General features: G+C 48.6%; 1 protein-coding gene across 1 annotated transcript in view; it reads right to left on the minus strand.

Annotated features, from left to right (window-relative positions):
* Window positions 1-15,734, minus strand: part of DNAH17 (dynein axonemal heavy chain 17) — an 84,576-nt gene that overhangs the window by 17,197 nt on the left and 51,645 nt on the right. Inside the window, exons 50-65 of the mRNA XM_067547171.1 lie at window positions 15,545-15,636; window positions 15,206-15,367; window positions 13,840-14,004; window positions 13,460-13,651; window positions 11,285-11,551; window positions 9,725-9,886; window positions 8,804-9,037; window positions 8,038-8,202; window positions 6,713-6,808; window positions 6,319-6,536; window positions 5,024-5,231; window positions 4,619-4,734; window positions 3,579-3,771; window positions 2,933-3,168; window positions 1,804-1,926; window positions 78-282 (exon numbers count right to left, since the gene is read on the minus strand). Coding sequence (XP_067403272.1) covers window positions 78-282; window positions 1,804-1,926; window positions 2,933-3,168; window positions 3,579-3,771; window positions 4,619-4,734; window positions 5,024-5,231; window positions 6,319-6,536; window positions 6,713-6,808; window positions 8,038-8,202; window positions 8,804-9,037; window positions 9,725-9,886; window positions 11,285-11,551; window positions 13,460-13,651; window positions 13,840-14,004; window positions 15,206-15,367; window positions 15,545-15,636 — 2,834 coding nt within the window. The remainder of the gene's footprint in view (window positions 1-77; window positions 283-1,803; window positions 1,927-2,932; window positions 3,169-3,578; window positions 3,772-4,618; window positions 4,735-5,023; window positions 5,232-6,318; window positions 6,537-6,712; window positions 6,809-8,037; window positions 8,203-8,803; window positions 9,038-9,724; window positions 9,887-11,284; window positions 11,552-13,459; window positions 13,652-13,839; window positions 14,005-15,205; window positions 15,368-15,544; window positions 15,637-15,734) is intronic.

The following is a 15,734-nucleotide window of genomic DNA, read 5'->3' on the forward strand; positions in this document are numbered from 1 at the left end:
TGTAAGCAAAGCCACAGCAGTCTCGCCCCCGTTTCTGTTCTGCCATGTCACATTCTCTTCAGTCATAGCATCAATACCTTCAGTTGCTCTAGATCTGGCCTTTCTTTTGCAACCACTGCAGCCAACAGCTGGTCTTCCAGTCCATCTCTGGTTACCAGGAAGTTAATTAAAGTGCACTGAGCCTGCATCTCTGGCTTGTAATGGGGGTTAAAGTACTTGGTGTGCAGAATCAGATGGAAGTCTGGATGGTATTCCACTTCTTTATCGCCTATCTTAATGTATCTGTTTAGTTAATTAAACAAGTGACTTTGGTAAGTGCTAAACCATGGCATTAAACAATGCAACACAGACACTATCCCTGCCTAACTTCTAGTTTGAGAGAGAGCCATTGCTTTGAGCCCCACTTGAAAGGAGTACATACAAATACCCAGTTCTGTAGCAGCTGGGATTGTCCGAGAAACTGGAGGCAGTTAGGTGCCCAACTCCCACTGGACTTCAGCTAAATGTAAGCACTGAACTCCCTGAGGCGCTTTTGCAAATCCCAGTCAACATTCAGACACACAACAAAGAGAGGGGGAGAGACAATAGGGCCAAGGTTGCAATCATCCCATCAAACAGTGAGTCAGTCAGGCTCTGATTGATGTCAGTGGGTATTGGCCCAGGTGCTAAGACATTACTTTAGTCAATAATTATTAACCCCCAGGTCACCCCGCAGGAGTGAGTTTTTAGACAGCATTGAATGAAGAGATGGATGTGCCTGGGGAATGGGTGTGGGAGGGGACACCAAAGCAGGAGTGGGGGAAGGGAACCAGGCAACCCGGAGGAGGGGGTCTGTCACTGGAGTGAGGGCAGTTGGAGTGGTTCTCAATGAAAGCCCTGCTGCTGGGCATGTACCTGCCTCTGCCATTTAGTGTAGAACAAAGAAATGCTGGTTCTTTATTTCATTTTATTGTACAGGCCCAAGCACCTGTGAGGCTTCTGCTCTAAATTGTTACCCAAACGTGACTCAGTGGCTCAGAAGATTAGCCTTTGTGGTAAAACATAGTAAGATGGACAGTGAAAATCCCCACACGGACAGGGTTGTTAAAAAGGGAGGGAAACTGGTCAGAGATTCACATCTCGGCACACAAAGGTCTGGTCCCAATCTGCCAGCACATTTCAGAGCAGAGGATTTTCAAAGGAGCCTGGATAGCCGTTTGTCTTGGAGGGTTTAGACCAGTGGTTCCCAACCCATGGCCCGTGGGGTCTTTCAGAATGGCCCACAAGGCCTGCCCACTGGCTGCAGAAGGGAGCCACTGCCTAGATACCCAGGCGGAGCGCGTTGCCAGTGCAGGCTTCTTGCTGCAGCCAAGGGGACGGGAGATCAGTGCTCCCCTCCCGTGGCTGTAGTAGGGAGCACGGCAAAGCGCTCTGCCTGGGTCCCTAAGCTCTGGGGTCCCTGCTGGAGCCAGAGGGAGCAGAGCACAGATCTCTCATCCCCCTGGCTGCAGAAGGGAGCCACTGCCTAGGGACCCAGGTGGAGCAAAGTTTCCCTGTTGCAGCCAGGGGGATGGGAGATCCTCCTCCCTGAACTCCTTCCCTCTGGCTGCAGTCGGGGGGGAGGAATGTTGCTGCTGGCAGGGACCAATGGCCCTTCAGGGTTGTAAAAATTATATCTGTGGCCCTGGAGTCTGGTTTAGACACACCAAATCCAGCATCTTGGCAGGGTTAGACAAGCTGACCTTTGTGGCCCCTTCTAACCCTATGGTTCTAGGATTGAAATAGCTCAGATTCCTTTGTCAAGAGGAATGAGAATAAACTTACTTTCCTTTTTTGATGGTGTTTCTGCCTAGCAAAGGGTCCAGCACAGGCTCCACTGTTTCACCAATGTTCTCAATGAGTAGGGTGTGTCCCTCTGAAATGGCTTGCTCAATGATATCCAGATAGCTGCAGCACATTGGAGAGAAGCCTTAACCACTGCATGCACCACACTGAACAAGCAAACACTGCCTGCAGGCAGCGTGAAAGGAGGGAGCACACCAACACCCTCCAGACCTTCACACACCAACAGACTTGCCCAGGTAAACTTGGTTGTCTGCAGATCTTTATGGAGCGACCTGTGCTGAAGAAGCCTGAAGTGCTGCTCAGGGGAAGCCAGTTCCCAGGCCCTTTCTGCACAAATAAAGGATCCAAAGGGGGCCCTTCACCAGCAGACTCAGGATCCAATGAATAATTCAGACTATTCTGATCAGGGAGGCCCTATCACTGTCACATGCACAGGGTCTCATCTCAGATCTGAACAGCCCCTTATCTCTGGCCCCACATGACCCCAGGTGGTTGTCTGCATCAGGACCTAGCCAGCAGGTTCACAGCCAGGCAGTCTGTGTGCACCGAAGGCCTGTTTTTCCTTATACTTCGCTCTCTCTACCCAGAGTGCTCCAAGTGCTCTGAGGACCTGGCCTCTCTACCCCCAGGCAAAGGGGCCAAACGTCACCACCCTCCTGCAGGATGTGAGAACATCTGTGGCCGGGCTCAGATTCAGGAGAGCTGCACTCCCCCCCAGAGACAGCTCCTGGAGCAGAAAGAGGACTGGGATCCTCATCTGCTCAGGAAGTGAGGGGCAGAGGGGGCAAAGGTAACTTTGGTTCTGGAATGCGGGAACAGCAGAGCACCCTTCCCCCCATGCCACAGTGTGGGGCCTGGGCCCTCCATGAGGCTCTGCAGAGGATGTGTCATGTACAAGATACAAAAAACAAGCACTGAAGATTTTCCAGAAAAAAAACAGTCAGGTTTCTCCTTGCACAAATAACATCACAACAGGGGGTTCTGCTGGATCTGAAGCTGCCTGCTGGTCTCATCATTAAGGCACGTCTTTCTGGCAGTGCAGCTCTGCAGAGGGTATTGTGAGGACAAATTAGCAGACAGCTGTAAAGAACAACGTGCCCAAACAAACCTTCTCTGCCCCAGTCTGATTGCTTTCAGCTCTTCTCCATATTTGTTTTTAATCCACTTGACCCCTTGTAACTGGGCATCCACAATGAGGGGCCAGCGCTCCGTGTTACACAGAATCGTGGCGTTCTCTGTAGACATGCGGTCACTGGGCAGCCCTTGGTTATTCCAAGTTGCAATATCTGCATCATCGGTCAGAAGGCTCAAAGGATCCAAGCCTGGTGTGATAGGAATTGGTACCTGCAGCACAAAAGTTCTCTCTGAAGCACCTGCTGCTCTCGGGCTGTGAGTGATGCTAATGGTCTGTCTCAAACACCAGCTCAGACGATTGAGCACTACGTTATTTAACAATGTATAAGTCAAAGATGTGATGAAAACTTAAAGCAGTGAGAACATTCTGAGATAAGGCAGCTATGCCCCATGTCAGCTGGAGTCCGTTTGAAAATGCTCTGTAACGTAGACCCACACAACGGAGTCCATCACAGGGGTCCACAGCCCTTTGTGGGGTCTTTACAAATACAATGTCATGGGATGATGAGACAAGGAGGGAACAAATTGCATATACCCAGCCCTATGCACAGCCTACATTGCTTTCCCCAGTGGCATGAAACAAATGCAATGGGCTGTATGTCTGTGCTATACTGATTTACCTTTAATTCATTTAAGTATGGTATCCAGTACTTGTCCATCAGCTCAGTCCTATATTTCTTAGTAAAATAGCCAACGTATGAAACAAAGGCTGAAATCAGCAGAACATCCCCACACAAAGTCTTTTCCTGCTCTCTGAAGTTTTCCACAGACTCAGCCCAGCGAACATTTTCTGATGCTAATCCTCCAACAAGCCTGCAGTGAGGTTTCAAAGGAGAGAAGTAGGTTATTATGACTACATTTTGATAGTCATGTAGCATTCAGTGGCCCTGTACAGACTCAGAGAAGATTCGTGGCCCTGCCCTGCCCTGGTCTAGAGAATTTACAATTTAAGATCAGAAAAAATAGTGTGCTGTGACTAAGCCATTCCCAGGGACGAGGACTGTTTCCAACTAGATGTAGCCGAGGAGTAACTGCAGAGGCTGGAAATATCAACAGTCTCTGCATCTTTGTCTATTTCTACATCTTCTTTGTGAGCTCTGCAAAAAGAGTTTGGGGCTGTAGTTCCAAGCTGCTGGAGAAAGATTATATAGCCACTGTCTGCAGAGAGCTCAGTGGCTTCTAGAGCTTCCCAGTGAGTGATATTCTTAAACAGAGAAATAAAAACATTCACTAACAGTTGTGCACTGCCACTCTTTGAAGCAGTCTGAGTAATGATGGCGTATGCAGAGAGTGATTGCTTCCAAGGATGCTGAACCTATAATAACTGGGCAGCCTTACAAAGAAAGCTCTTGACGGAACGCAGGTTATTTACTGACAATATTGTATATTATACTGACAAGCTGTAATTACATTAAACCCATTGTTAAAGATACATTCATGTCAAGTGACCATTACTAAATGAGGCAACTGAAATGATGCCCATATCAGGGATTTTTCAGTGTGTTCTAGCTTTGTCTTTCATACCATTCAAAAGTTTCTTCCCCCAGCAGGTGATGTTCTAGAATATCAGGGCTAATAATTAAACAGCTGACACTGAAGATCACTATTGTCACAGTCCTGGCTGGTGCCAGGGAAGTGCGTGTCATGAGCTGCACGGTACCTGTTTGCTAAGGTGATGACTCTGTTAGTAGCATCAGCCTCTTGTTGGCATTTGATTTTTTCAGCTGTTGCCTTTTCAAATTCTGCTGTTAGAGTGGCCAAGTTGGCATTTAGGTCCTTTAAAAACCAAGATGTTTGCAATTACCTATTAAATATGGAAACTGGGAGTGCTACACAATACACAGAGGAGGGAAAAGGCTCTGCATGTATCCAGGATAAAGCAAGTCTCTCCTACCTGGACTTCATAGACATCTAGGAATCTATCTAGCTCACCTCTGGCTTCATTTTCTGATCCACAGTTTAACCATTACCACCAACGATGGATGCCAACCAATTAAAACAGATATTGACTGAGGTAGCAAGTTTGTGGCTGGGTATTTTGCTAGTGAGAGTAACATGCACTTACTGCAATCTTGTTTTTAATGTGACTGAGTTTATCTTGTGCTTCTGCCAGTTCTGCATTAGCCTCCTCTAGTGCCTGCCTCTTGGGTGCGACATCACAGTACACTTCATAGAAGCGGACAATATTTAAACACCAGGAGCACAGACCTGCTGCAGCTGTTGACTTTGAGAGTATGAACTCAGGGTCAAAGGTTGGATCTGACTGATAGGGCCTAAAGAGAAAAATACAAATCAAGATGCCATTAAAAGAGTTGTTGGCTAATCTGGGCTCTGATACTGACGCTCCTCGGTGGCCTGGGACAGGTCATTTGTAGCCAAATTTTCAAAAATGGTCACTGACTTCGAGTGCCCAGCTTAACCCACCAAGGCCTGGTTTTCATTAGTGCCAAGACCTTTGACTCTGGTCCCAGAACTGCCTCGTGACTGGCATGCAGATGCAGAGCTGACTGAAAATTTTCCAAGAGAACAGTATTCCATCAGAAAATGCAGCCTCAACAGAATCAAAACTTTCTGCAGGAACCTGTTAATTCTATCAAAACTTTTGATGAAAACCAGGCATGCAGGCAGGTTGTCCTGCAAGCTCACCTGGCTCCCTCCTTGCAGCTTCCTGCCTGCCAGCCCACCCAGCTCTCCAGGCTGCCTACCTGGTGGGCTCTCTGGCTACTTGGGAGCTGGCCAGGGAGTCAGCTCAGACATTTTAGAAAATTGGTTCTTCCAAAATGGAACTTTTTGCTCCATTCTACAGAGAATTGCATCGTTCCAAAGTTTTGTTTCAATTTGGAACTAACATTTTTGGAGAAATGTGAAATTTTCTGCCAGATGGAAATTTGGTTCCCAAACGGCTCCAACCTGCAGATCTCTGCCCACCTTTTTTGTGATCACAGAGAATGATGCAGGAAAGGCATCAGTGAAAAGGGGGCTCTGCGTCAGGGCCAACACGGGGGCGGGGGAAAAGGGATCCTGTTTGAATGGAATGGTCCTCAAGAGCCCCAGAGCAGAGGCCGCACCCCTTCAGATAATGCCCCATTCCCAAACCACTAAACACTTCTTTACGGCAGTGATGGGCATTGTGTACACCAGATACACAACAACTCGGAGCTGGGTCTCTCCTAGGTGCTTTCATGCACTGCTCAACCCAGCATGCGTTTCTAACGTACTGCTCCTACAGAGTAAGGCACAAGGACACCTGCGTTCTGGGAATGAGGGAGGTGGGGCGACACATCGATGTGGCCCCGCATTTTCATTCAATCCCTGCCTGGCTGGGCTCTAGCACGCTTGTTCTGTGGGTGTTTCACTTACTTAAATGCTTTCAGACAGGGTTCAGCAATGTGCTCTTTATCAAACTTCTTTAAGGAATCAAGGAAAGAATCTACTTTCCCCATCATGATTTTAGCTGCCTTCCAGCTTTTGTCCTTTGGTATCTTGCCCCCGGGAGCTGTCAGTATCAGCACAGCTGCTGTGACATTAACCACTGCTTCGGGAGGAGACCCAAAAGATTTCAGCTCAGTCAGGTTGTTCTGAAAAGAGCAGAGACGCCCGGTCAGTTTTGCATGGGTGGCGGTTACCGAAGAGTGACTGTAACAAGTCTAGCTGTGCAGTGAGAGCTCTGACTCCAGTCAGGCTGGTTCCTACCAGCCCGAAGATACAAAGGAACCAGGGAAAGGGTTTCCTGCCCATTCAGACAAGTCTTTACCTTATTGAGAGTGTCTAGAGCTTCTTGTGCAGCTAACAAAGCAGGTTCCGCTTTAGCCAAGTCAGTCTCACAGGCTCTTTGTTTTTCTGTGACGTTCTGACGGAAGCAACACAAACAATCAATGCGGGCTGCAGGAGGGGGCTGGGCTCTGGCCAGTTCCTGTGCACAGGTGCCCACTTCACATCGTCACTGTGTCTAGCTTGCTCCCCCTCTGGCGTCTCAGACGATGGGCTCAGGCTTGATGGGCGTGAATGGACCCCAGGGAGTAAAGTCTGGACATGGCAAAGAGGAGGAAAACTGGCAGGCGAGGGGGAAGAGCTTGAGCTGCCACTGCCCACGTCAGTCTGCAGGGCTGTAAACCAGCCTGTCCCAAGCACTGAAAAGCTCTGCCACGGCTAGGCTGAAGCAGTGTCACTTAGCCCAGTTCTCCGCAGAACTAGGGTTTGCCGTGTGGGCACAGGCAGCGTGCCGAGCTGAGTGGCAGCTTCCCAACAAAGCCAGTTGTCCATTTCCCCCAACCATCTTTGTGCCTTCTCCTGTGCTCCCTGTGTGTGGAACAACCTCATCCACCGACTGCAAAGCCACTGCCCTCTCCCCATTCCCACCCCCCAGACGGCCCCTGGCCAGGGCTGCCACAGTACCCTGACAGCTGGGGATGGCCAGGCAGGGCCCTGCGGGGGTGCCAGCTACCAAGCTGCTCATTTATCACCAGTAATAACAACCGCCAACACACATGAGCCACAGCCACAGCCTGCACACACGGCTAATCCAGGGGCACCTGTCCGTCCAGTCCTTACTGTCAGCTTCTGCTTAGACAGGGTCTGAGATGAGATCGGGAGCCCTTTGGAACAGGGACTGCGCAGAGCCTGTGGGTACAGGAGGGGCTCGCTCTCACCTGGCTGGGCCGTCACAAATGACAGTAAGAACCAGCGCTTGTCTGCAGACAGCTAGGGAAGAGTTTCCAGGAATAATGAGGTATGCTGCAAGAGCCGTAAGTGCTGTGTGCAAAGGCAGCCTCACACCCCTGCCGTTTCCTGGGGCATGCATGCAGATCACTGTGCTTTGGGCCAAGTCACGGCGTATGGGGCCTCATCACTAAATATCAATTTGGGGAAAGTTGTTTTTCTGTCTCTCCAGATGTACTTGCCCTGCTCCGATACAGCAGCTGGCAGAAGGGATGTGCTGCCGCCCCTTCAAGAGCATCAGAGCAGCGTTCCCTGTCAGTCAGTCCGTACTCACTGCCTTTTGTTGCCTCATGGTGTGATGCCATTTCAGGACAGAAGCTTTAGCTAACTGCACTGTTGTCCTGGGAGATGTGAACGTACCGTGTTAATGACCTGAACCTTCAGCTCCTCCTCATCAGCAATCACTTTCTCTTTGCTCACTTTCTCAGTTTCAACACCTACTACCTGGATCAGTTTATCTGCATCCTCATTCTTATGCTTCAGCTCCAGTTCTTGGACAGCAAGTTTGGCTTTTAGGTCATCAACCTGTACAGAGCACAGTAGAAATCGGAACATTCTGGTGCGAGACACAGGACAAGCAGCTGAGTGATTCGCATAGGAAGGCAGCGCCTGTTCTCTCAGATTGCTGGTGAAACATTTAGAGGAAACGTGGTTTCAAATCGTAAAGGAGACAGGACTAGGGACGAAGAACAAAACGGATGAGTGGCGCATCGGCCCACTGCTCAGCTCTACAAACAGATCGTTCGCCAGTCCACACCCTCCCCTGCCTGCTGCGGCTGTGGTCTGTCCCTGCCATCTGCCATCACACGTTGGGGTGTGAACTCTCTGGGGCAGGGACAGTTGTGACCTGTGCGTAGCCCCTGGCAGACTGAGGGCTCTCAGGGCCACGTCAAGTAATGATGTCCCTGCTCACAGGTTTGCCCATCTCTAAGAACGTTTCCACTATGGAGAACAAAGAGGCGTGGGACTTGCAGCCGCACAGGGAATGGGGCTGGCTCCCAGATGTGGGCTCTGCCCAGGTGCTAGAGAACTAGAACATTTCCTATCTCACGAACAGCTCCCAGCACTACCCACAAAACCCGTGGATCAGGATGGATTCGGTGACGGTGTCCCTGGGCACACATACCTGGGATGCAGTACTCTGAAGTTTCATTAAGCCATTCTCCAACCTATCGATTTTTGCAATGAGCTCTCTTCTCTTTTTAGAAAGCAGATTCTGGTAAAGTTTGATCTGCTCCAGAAAGGTTTTCGGTGTCGTATAATTATAGCGCCTCTCAGTGGCCAGATAGACCTTGGACATCTCGTTTACAGTTTTGTGGACATAGGACATGAACTGACTAATGGAGATCTTGACTTCTGGCTGCAATAGGACCATACATACAATCAGTTACCCCATTACTAAATACAGGCTCATTATAGACATTCAGTGCAAACTCCTGCCTTCATGTAAAGTGAGGTTACATATTCAAGTACCAAGACGCAGGGTAGGCTACGTAACACCGCCTTTCTCACGGCATTGCTGTGTGTTAACACGCAGACTAAGAATTGAAAATATGATGCAAATCATCAAAATGAATGTTATTAAGGTCCTTAGCTTCTGCATGCCTCAAATTCTGTATCTTCTGTAGGTAACGTTGGTGCACTAGCAGAGGGCCTTGCTTTGTCAAATGTTTGATTTCCCTGGGGATTTATTCTGTGTGTGTTTGACAGGAGACAAAGGACAAGAGAGAGAAGGTTTAGCCATCATCTATGCTTGGCAAGAAGGCTGCAGCTGTTCCGTTACTTAATATTATGAACTCTGTACACCAATTCACAGCCTGAGGTTTCTACAGAATCTGAACCCCTTTGAATTCAGCTAAACTGAAACCAAAAAGCGGCAGGGGAGCTCTCTAAGGGTTCCCCTGTTCGCTGTTATGTCAAATACCCCTTGGTGTGAGGAGGATAAAGCGATGAGTGAGCCATCAGCCAATGAGATTGGTTCATCACACCCGCTGGACAAACGCTGATGGAGACCACAGCACTTCAGGCCAAGGAGGCAACTGCTCACCTCGATTCCCTCAGTTTCCTCCAAGAATCTGCCACTGACAGACACCAGAGCATCTTCAGGCCATTCCTGGAACCAGTCTATGGCCGTGCAGTTAACCACAGCAGGGAACTTCCTTGCGCGTACACGCAGCGTAGAACCCACAGGAGAGAAGCACAGGATGACCTGGGACCAGAGCAAATGACAGCATGTGACAAGCTGGGATCAGAACAAAAGCTCGACCCCAGGGCCAGACTTCCTACTGCAGCCAGTACCTGCTCAGCATAGCCAGGGGCTCCTTGGTGGCCTCCTGACCTTGCAGCTTGTTCTGTGCTGACGTGGTGAGTGCAGCTGAAAGGCTGCTCTGACCAGTGCCCGCTGGCCGTGGCCTCCAGGGAGCAGTCTGGGATGTGGGAATCACTCGAGCGCAGTGGTGCTCTGGCCATGTCCCTGTCATTCTCCACCAGGTGGAGGGCTGCAGGTGGTGGCAGTGTATGAACCAGCTGGGCGGCTCCACACCCAGCTGGGGGCTCCTTAAAGCAGCACAAATCTCAGCCGGAGATAGCTGGCCAGGGCCCAGACCTTCTATGCTGCTGGCATGGGAAAGAACCTGGTGCAGATTCCCTACTTGTGTTTATCAGATCACTTGCTTTGAGCATAGCCCAGTACAGATTCATTCTCCTGTGTGCAAGAATCCATGGCTCAGACTCACTGTCACACTGGCCTGCAGGCACAAGGGGATGGAATTTGGCTATGCCTACATTAGGGTTTTATGCTGCTGCCTATCACCATAGAATCTGAGCACTTTCATCTGGAGTGTGGTCAGCCCCTACACCCACTCCCCGCAGCCCCCGGCACAGGGGCATGTTGGGTGGGGTGGAGAGAAGGTGTGAATGGAGCATGCTGATTTCCAGTTATCCTCCACTGACTGAGGGCTCCCCAGGCTATGCCAGGCTAGGCAGAAAATCAGGGAGTCTCAGCCCCTCTTTGCTGCCCTGAGCGAGAACTGTCTGCAGCAGGACACCTGGTCCCACATGTATAACTGCCACTCTCAAGAGCTGAAGAGACGCAAGTTTGGACATGACAATAAAATGTGCTCCTAGAAATGGAGCAGCTAAATGGTAGGTTAATAGAGGCGGATTAAAGCATTAATTATCGCTCAGTTCTTTACCCCTCTGAAGAGTAGTAAACTACAGCACACAACCAAAACCTTGTCGCCAACCAGCCTCTCAATCTATATGCCCAAAACCATGCCCTAAGGTCTGTAGATTTGGGGCCAGATTTCAGAAGAGCTCAGCACCTACAAGGGAGACCAGGTCTTTAAAACACCAGCTCCCATTTAGGTGCCTGACGGGGAGCTGCTGGGTACTGAACTCTTTTGAAAGCCCATAGGTATAAATGTAGGGACTGGGTGGAAGTTACTTTGAAAATGAGTTTCACTAGACGTTATCCCAGTCTTATGAAGTCACAACACAAACCGGCAGACAGCAACGCCTGTGCACTGCTTACGGAACGATCCAGGATTAAGACAAAGTAAAAAATGCTGTGTGATCCCATACACATTCTAAACAGCCAGACTCCTACCTTTAACTGCCGCCTAACTTTATCTATAAAGAATTTCCAGCAGTTTTCCCTTGTGTCTTGCATTCCAAGAGATTTCACTTGTGACCTCATGGCACCAATAATATTTTCCACTTCATCATCCTGAAAAAGCCCCGGGATCTCTCCAGATGCCAAGAGATCATTGATCAAAACCAGGAATTGCTCCTCAGCAATCTGTGAATCTGTCATTAGGAATACGGTGGGTGTGTTCTTCACAGCTGCTTTGATATACTGAGAGGCCAGATCCAGCTAGTGCAAAGAAGAGAAACCATTATGCCTCTGTCACCCAGAAACTTCCTTATGAATCACTTTGAATGATTAGTTCTCCGACAGTAAGCACCTTAATCTAGAGTAAGGTGGAAACGTCTCTTCCTATGACACAAAGCTGACAGGACTGACTGACAAGAGGGAATAATAAATCTCTTGTTCAGGGAAAAAAATTAGGTTCAAGCCTGAAGAAGCCACGACTTCAGTTGGGGCAACAGTGAGACCCAGCAGTTACAAACCTAGAGATGGCACATATGCCCTTCTTGTGATCAGGACAGTAGAACTCAGCAAGTCCAGACACGCTCTGTCCAAAGACTGGCTGTGGGCAGGCAGAGTCCTAAACTAACAATGTGGCTGTAATTCTGGATTCTCTCACACAGAAGGAAGGTGGATGAGCTTCTCCCCTGCACAGCTGCTTTGAGAACCCATGGTAAACCATGTCAATCTCCTACTAATGGCACTGTTACATATATACAGAGAACACAGAGCCACGAGTAATCCCATGGGTCACTAGATCCCACACTTGCTCTGCACAAACACAGCTGAAACAGAACTTCTTAGAGAGCTCTCTGTCTGCTGCATGTGGTTAAACATTCCTGTCTCTTCCTTCAATTGCCAAAAGTAACTTGGAAGTGTGAAATGGGTCTGACCCTGCAAACTGCTCTGTGTGTGTGCACAGGCCCTAGTCTGCAGCGTGTGCCCACATAGGAATGAGCCGCAAAGGGTGTATGTTGGGAGATGTTGGGGCACATCTTAGGCACATTGTGAGTCAAGGCTGGAAGCCAAGTGCCTTCAGCCCCCGGAAAAGTGTACCAGTAGCCTAAGATGGAGTGCTGGCCTGGCTCACTGCAACTGCAGTATGGCTCTTCAACTTCACATTGCCATGTTTTGGGGCTTTTTAATTTCAGAGTTTGGTGCTGGAGGTTGAAGCAACTGTGCAATGTCCTATAGAAACAGATCCAGTAGGAAGAGAAGCAAAAACAGTCTGAGAAGGTCACAGTGACATTTCCCCTACTGTTGCTAATACATCCCTGGTTTGTTAATCTTTTCTCACCTTGTCCTTTCTTTTATTTTTAAAGGTATAATCTCCCCTCTCTATCTGGACCCGCTTCTCCCTTTTCCTGCCCCCAAAAATCCCACTTGCCCTCTCAGCAAAGCACATCACTCAAGAGCCCCTTTCCGCACGCTTCCTATCGCAGAGGTGAGATTCGGAGAATTGAATGTTTCCCTGTCTAAGCCCTGCAGCCCCGGTACTGTACTCAGGTGGATGCTCTCTGGTCCTTCAGCCTACAGCCCATGGCTCTCGTTAATGGGCGCGGTTCAAGCCTTTGTTGAACTCCAGAAATGAGCTGAGTGGAGTGAGACCAGCTTTGTGACCCCACCTCTTGCCCTAGTGCTCTGCCAACATTCCCAGTCTCATCTGCTTCTCGTGCAGCTCCCGCCACCCCTTTGGCCATGTGACCCCCGCTTTGCACAGTGGGAACCCTGTGAACTCATTGCAAGGCCCTTGCCCTGTTCATGTTTAAATCCCTCTTAAAGGCCCATCTCTGCTGTGCTGTTTACAGTGAATTGAGCGGTTGTGTATAGAAATTGCCTATTGTTGTTCCCCTTTCCCAGCCTCTTCCTGTTCTTTGTCTCTGGGTCTCTCCAGTGTAAGCTTCTCAGGTCAGGGACTCCTTCTTGAGTGTTTGGAAAGTGCTTTGCCCAGCGTGGATGACAGCATAAATACCCAATACATAAGTTAATAGAACATATAGCCTTTACAAGCCTATTTTTGGCCGTAAGATCAACGTGAGGCGCTTGACTAGCGGCTTTTAGCACCACTTATGTCCTGTTTTCATGAGCAGATTGGATTTCCCCAGGAAAGGGTGAAGAAAAGCCAGTGCTAACCTTGAGGTCAGGAATTCCATATCCTTTTTTCAGGGTAATCTGAAATACATCCAGAGCACTAATATAGGCTGCTAGTCGGGAAAGACTTTGCTTTCCACTCCCTCCTACTCCCACCAGCAAGGCATTTCCTCGGGGAGACTCTAATATCCGATTAATTCGACAAATGTGAGACACAGCATCTTCAAACAGCACCTGAACAGAGCAGACAAGAAAGGCCTTTACTAGTTTGAACCACAATAAGATCTTGCAATGAACCCCACTAAGTTAAAATGAAAAGCAGAGAGAGCATTTGCATTTACAGGTACAAAAAAGTCAGATTTAGGAGAAATCTATTGCCACTAGCGCTTTTACTCTGACTGCCCGTTCACACTGATACTCACCAAATTCATCACTGCATTGACCTCGTTGTATGTCTCCAGGGCTTCCACTAGCAGCTTGTTCAGATACTGAGAGTCTGACACAGGGAGGTACTTTGGCTCTCCAATGCCCTGGGCAAAGTGACAGTAAATGTTGGGCTTCGCAAACAGCAGATTCTCACCAAGCTCCTAGAGAAAAATACGGATAAAGATATTCCCATGGCGACTAGCGGCCCTTCACTCTCTAGCAGTGTGACTGTCTGTATATCTCCTACCCAACCCTGCAGTCCTTTCACAAGCACAAGGGTTGTGTGTGGAAAAATGTAGGACCTGACCCCTCTAGTCAGGGGATCATTTTACTCCATAGCATAATGTCTCAGTACATCTAAGAAATACCCTGTCACGAGGGCCTCGGTCTTGCAGCTGACTACACAGGCACAAGGCCCCATTGAAGTCAATGAGTCTCTATGTGGGCGCAGGGGTGTCCCAGCACACACTCAGCTGCAGGATCAGGCCCTCCTCCCCAATGCAGAATGACCACATCTGCTCTCACAGCCCATTACTTCTTCCACTAAACCTCAACTCTCCCTTTCCCCATTATCTCTCAGTCCCACTTATCATCCTGGATGTCCAGGCATCAGTTCAAACAGGAATATGGCTTGACCCCAAGCACTTCCATCCCTCCCTTCTCTATCACTGCTGCTGATTCCTCCACCCTGCTTGCTATCCAGGCTGTCACCTCTGGCTCCTTGCTCAGCCGCAACCCACCACTTGGTCTGAGGCTTGTCCTCTCATTTCCTCTTTGTCTCCCGCACCCACCAGTCCTGAACCAGACATAAACAGTGGTCAAAGAAACCAGCAGCCAGGTAATCTTAAACAGCACCTACCAAACCTGCCATTCTGGAAATGAAAAGCTGCATACAATCTATGCACTGGATAGCAAGTGCTGAAAGCCCATTTGCAAAGATAGGTTTTCATAACTCGTGGCAAAAGATATGTTTGGAAAACACATACATTTAATAATCTCTGGAAGAGTATGGTGTCAACTGTACTGAGAACCCATTCGTAGAGACCTGTTACTGACTGGTGTGTTGCAGAGCGGTACCTAGACCTGCCACGAACGCTACAGCCAGCACCTTGTGAAACGTCTGAGATGCACTCTAATTCCCATCCTGACAATGAGATTACGGGCCAACTCTAGAGACAATATGTATGAGGCATAAATTACACATTGGTATGTGGGTCCAAACTGGTACTGATTTACACACTAAGCAGCAGGAAGGTGCAAGTTAACTGATTTAAACATCACCGCTGAATCCTGTTTTGTCACCATCACAGATTCAGCACCTCTTAAATACAAAACCTCTTAGTGTTTTAAAACATGGCTTACATCAAAGTATTTTTTACAGGTAGCTGCTATAACTCTTCCAAAGCTTTCTTTATCTTTCTCGTCGATGAGTTTATCTCCATACACTCTCTCAGCTTCATGTAGCCAGAGCCGGACGAGGTCAATTGGAGATTTAAGGCATTCCGCAGTGGAGAACAAGAATCCCTGCCAAACATACAAATCTGTCAGTCCTGTTTTCTTGATTGCTGCCCAAAATGGAAGAGTTGGCTCTGGAGAAAGCTAACAGCAACAGACTGCAGGGGCACGACACAGGTGAAAGTGGTACAGAGAGATAAGAAAGATATAAATTACACTGAAATAACTGAAATAAAATAACTTTACCTGGAATATGTTTGAGAGGTCCCGGAGGTTGAAGACATAGTGAAATTTGATGGCTGTAGGCAGAAATGCCGATGTAATTTTCTGGTGTAAAGCTGTTTATGTGAAAATACACTGTATGTGAAAGCAGGCAGATATCCAAAGAGCACAAATTTTAAAGTACAGAATTATTTTTCTTCAAATATGGCTTGAG

This window comes from Emydura macquarii, unplaced genomic scaffold (assembly GCF_026122565.2).
Source record: "Emydura macquarii macquarii isolate MOO-44397 ecotype Brisbane River unplaced genomic scaffold, CSIRO-AGI_Emac_v2 contig_1230, whole genome shotgun sequence".
Lineage (NCBI taxonomy): Eukaryota > Metazoa > Chordata > Testudines > Chelidae > Emydura > Emydura macquarii.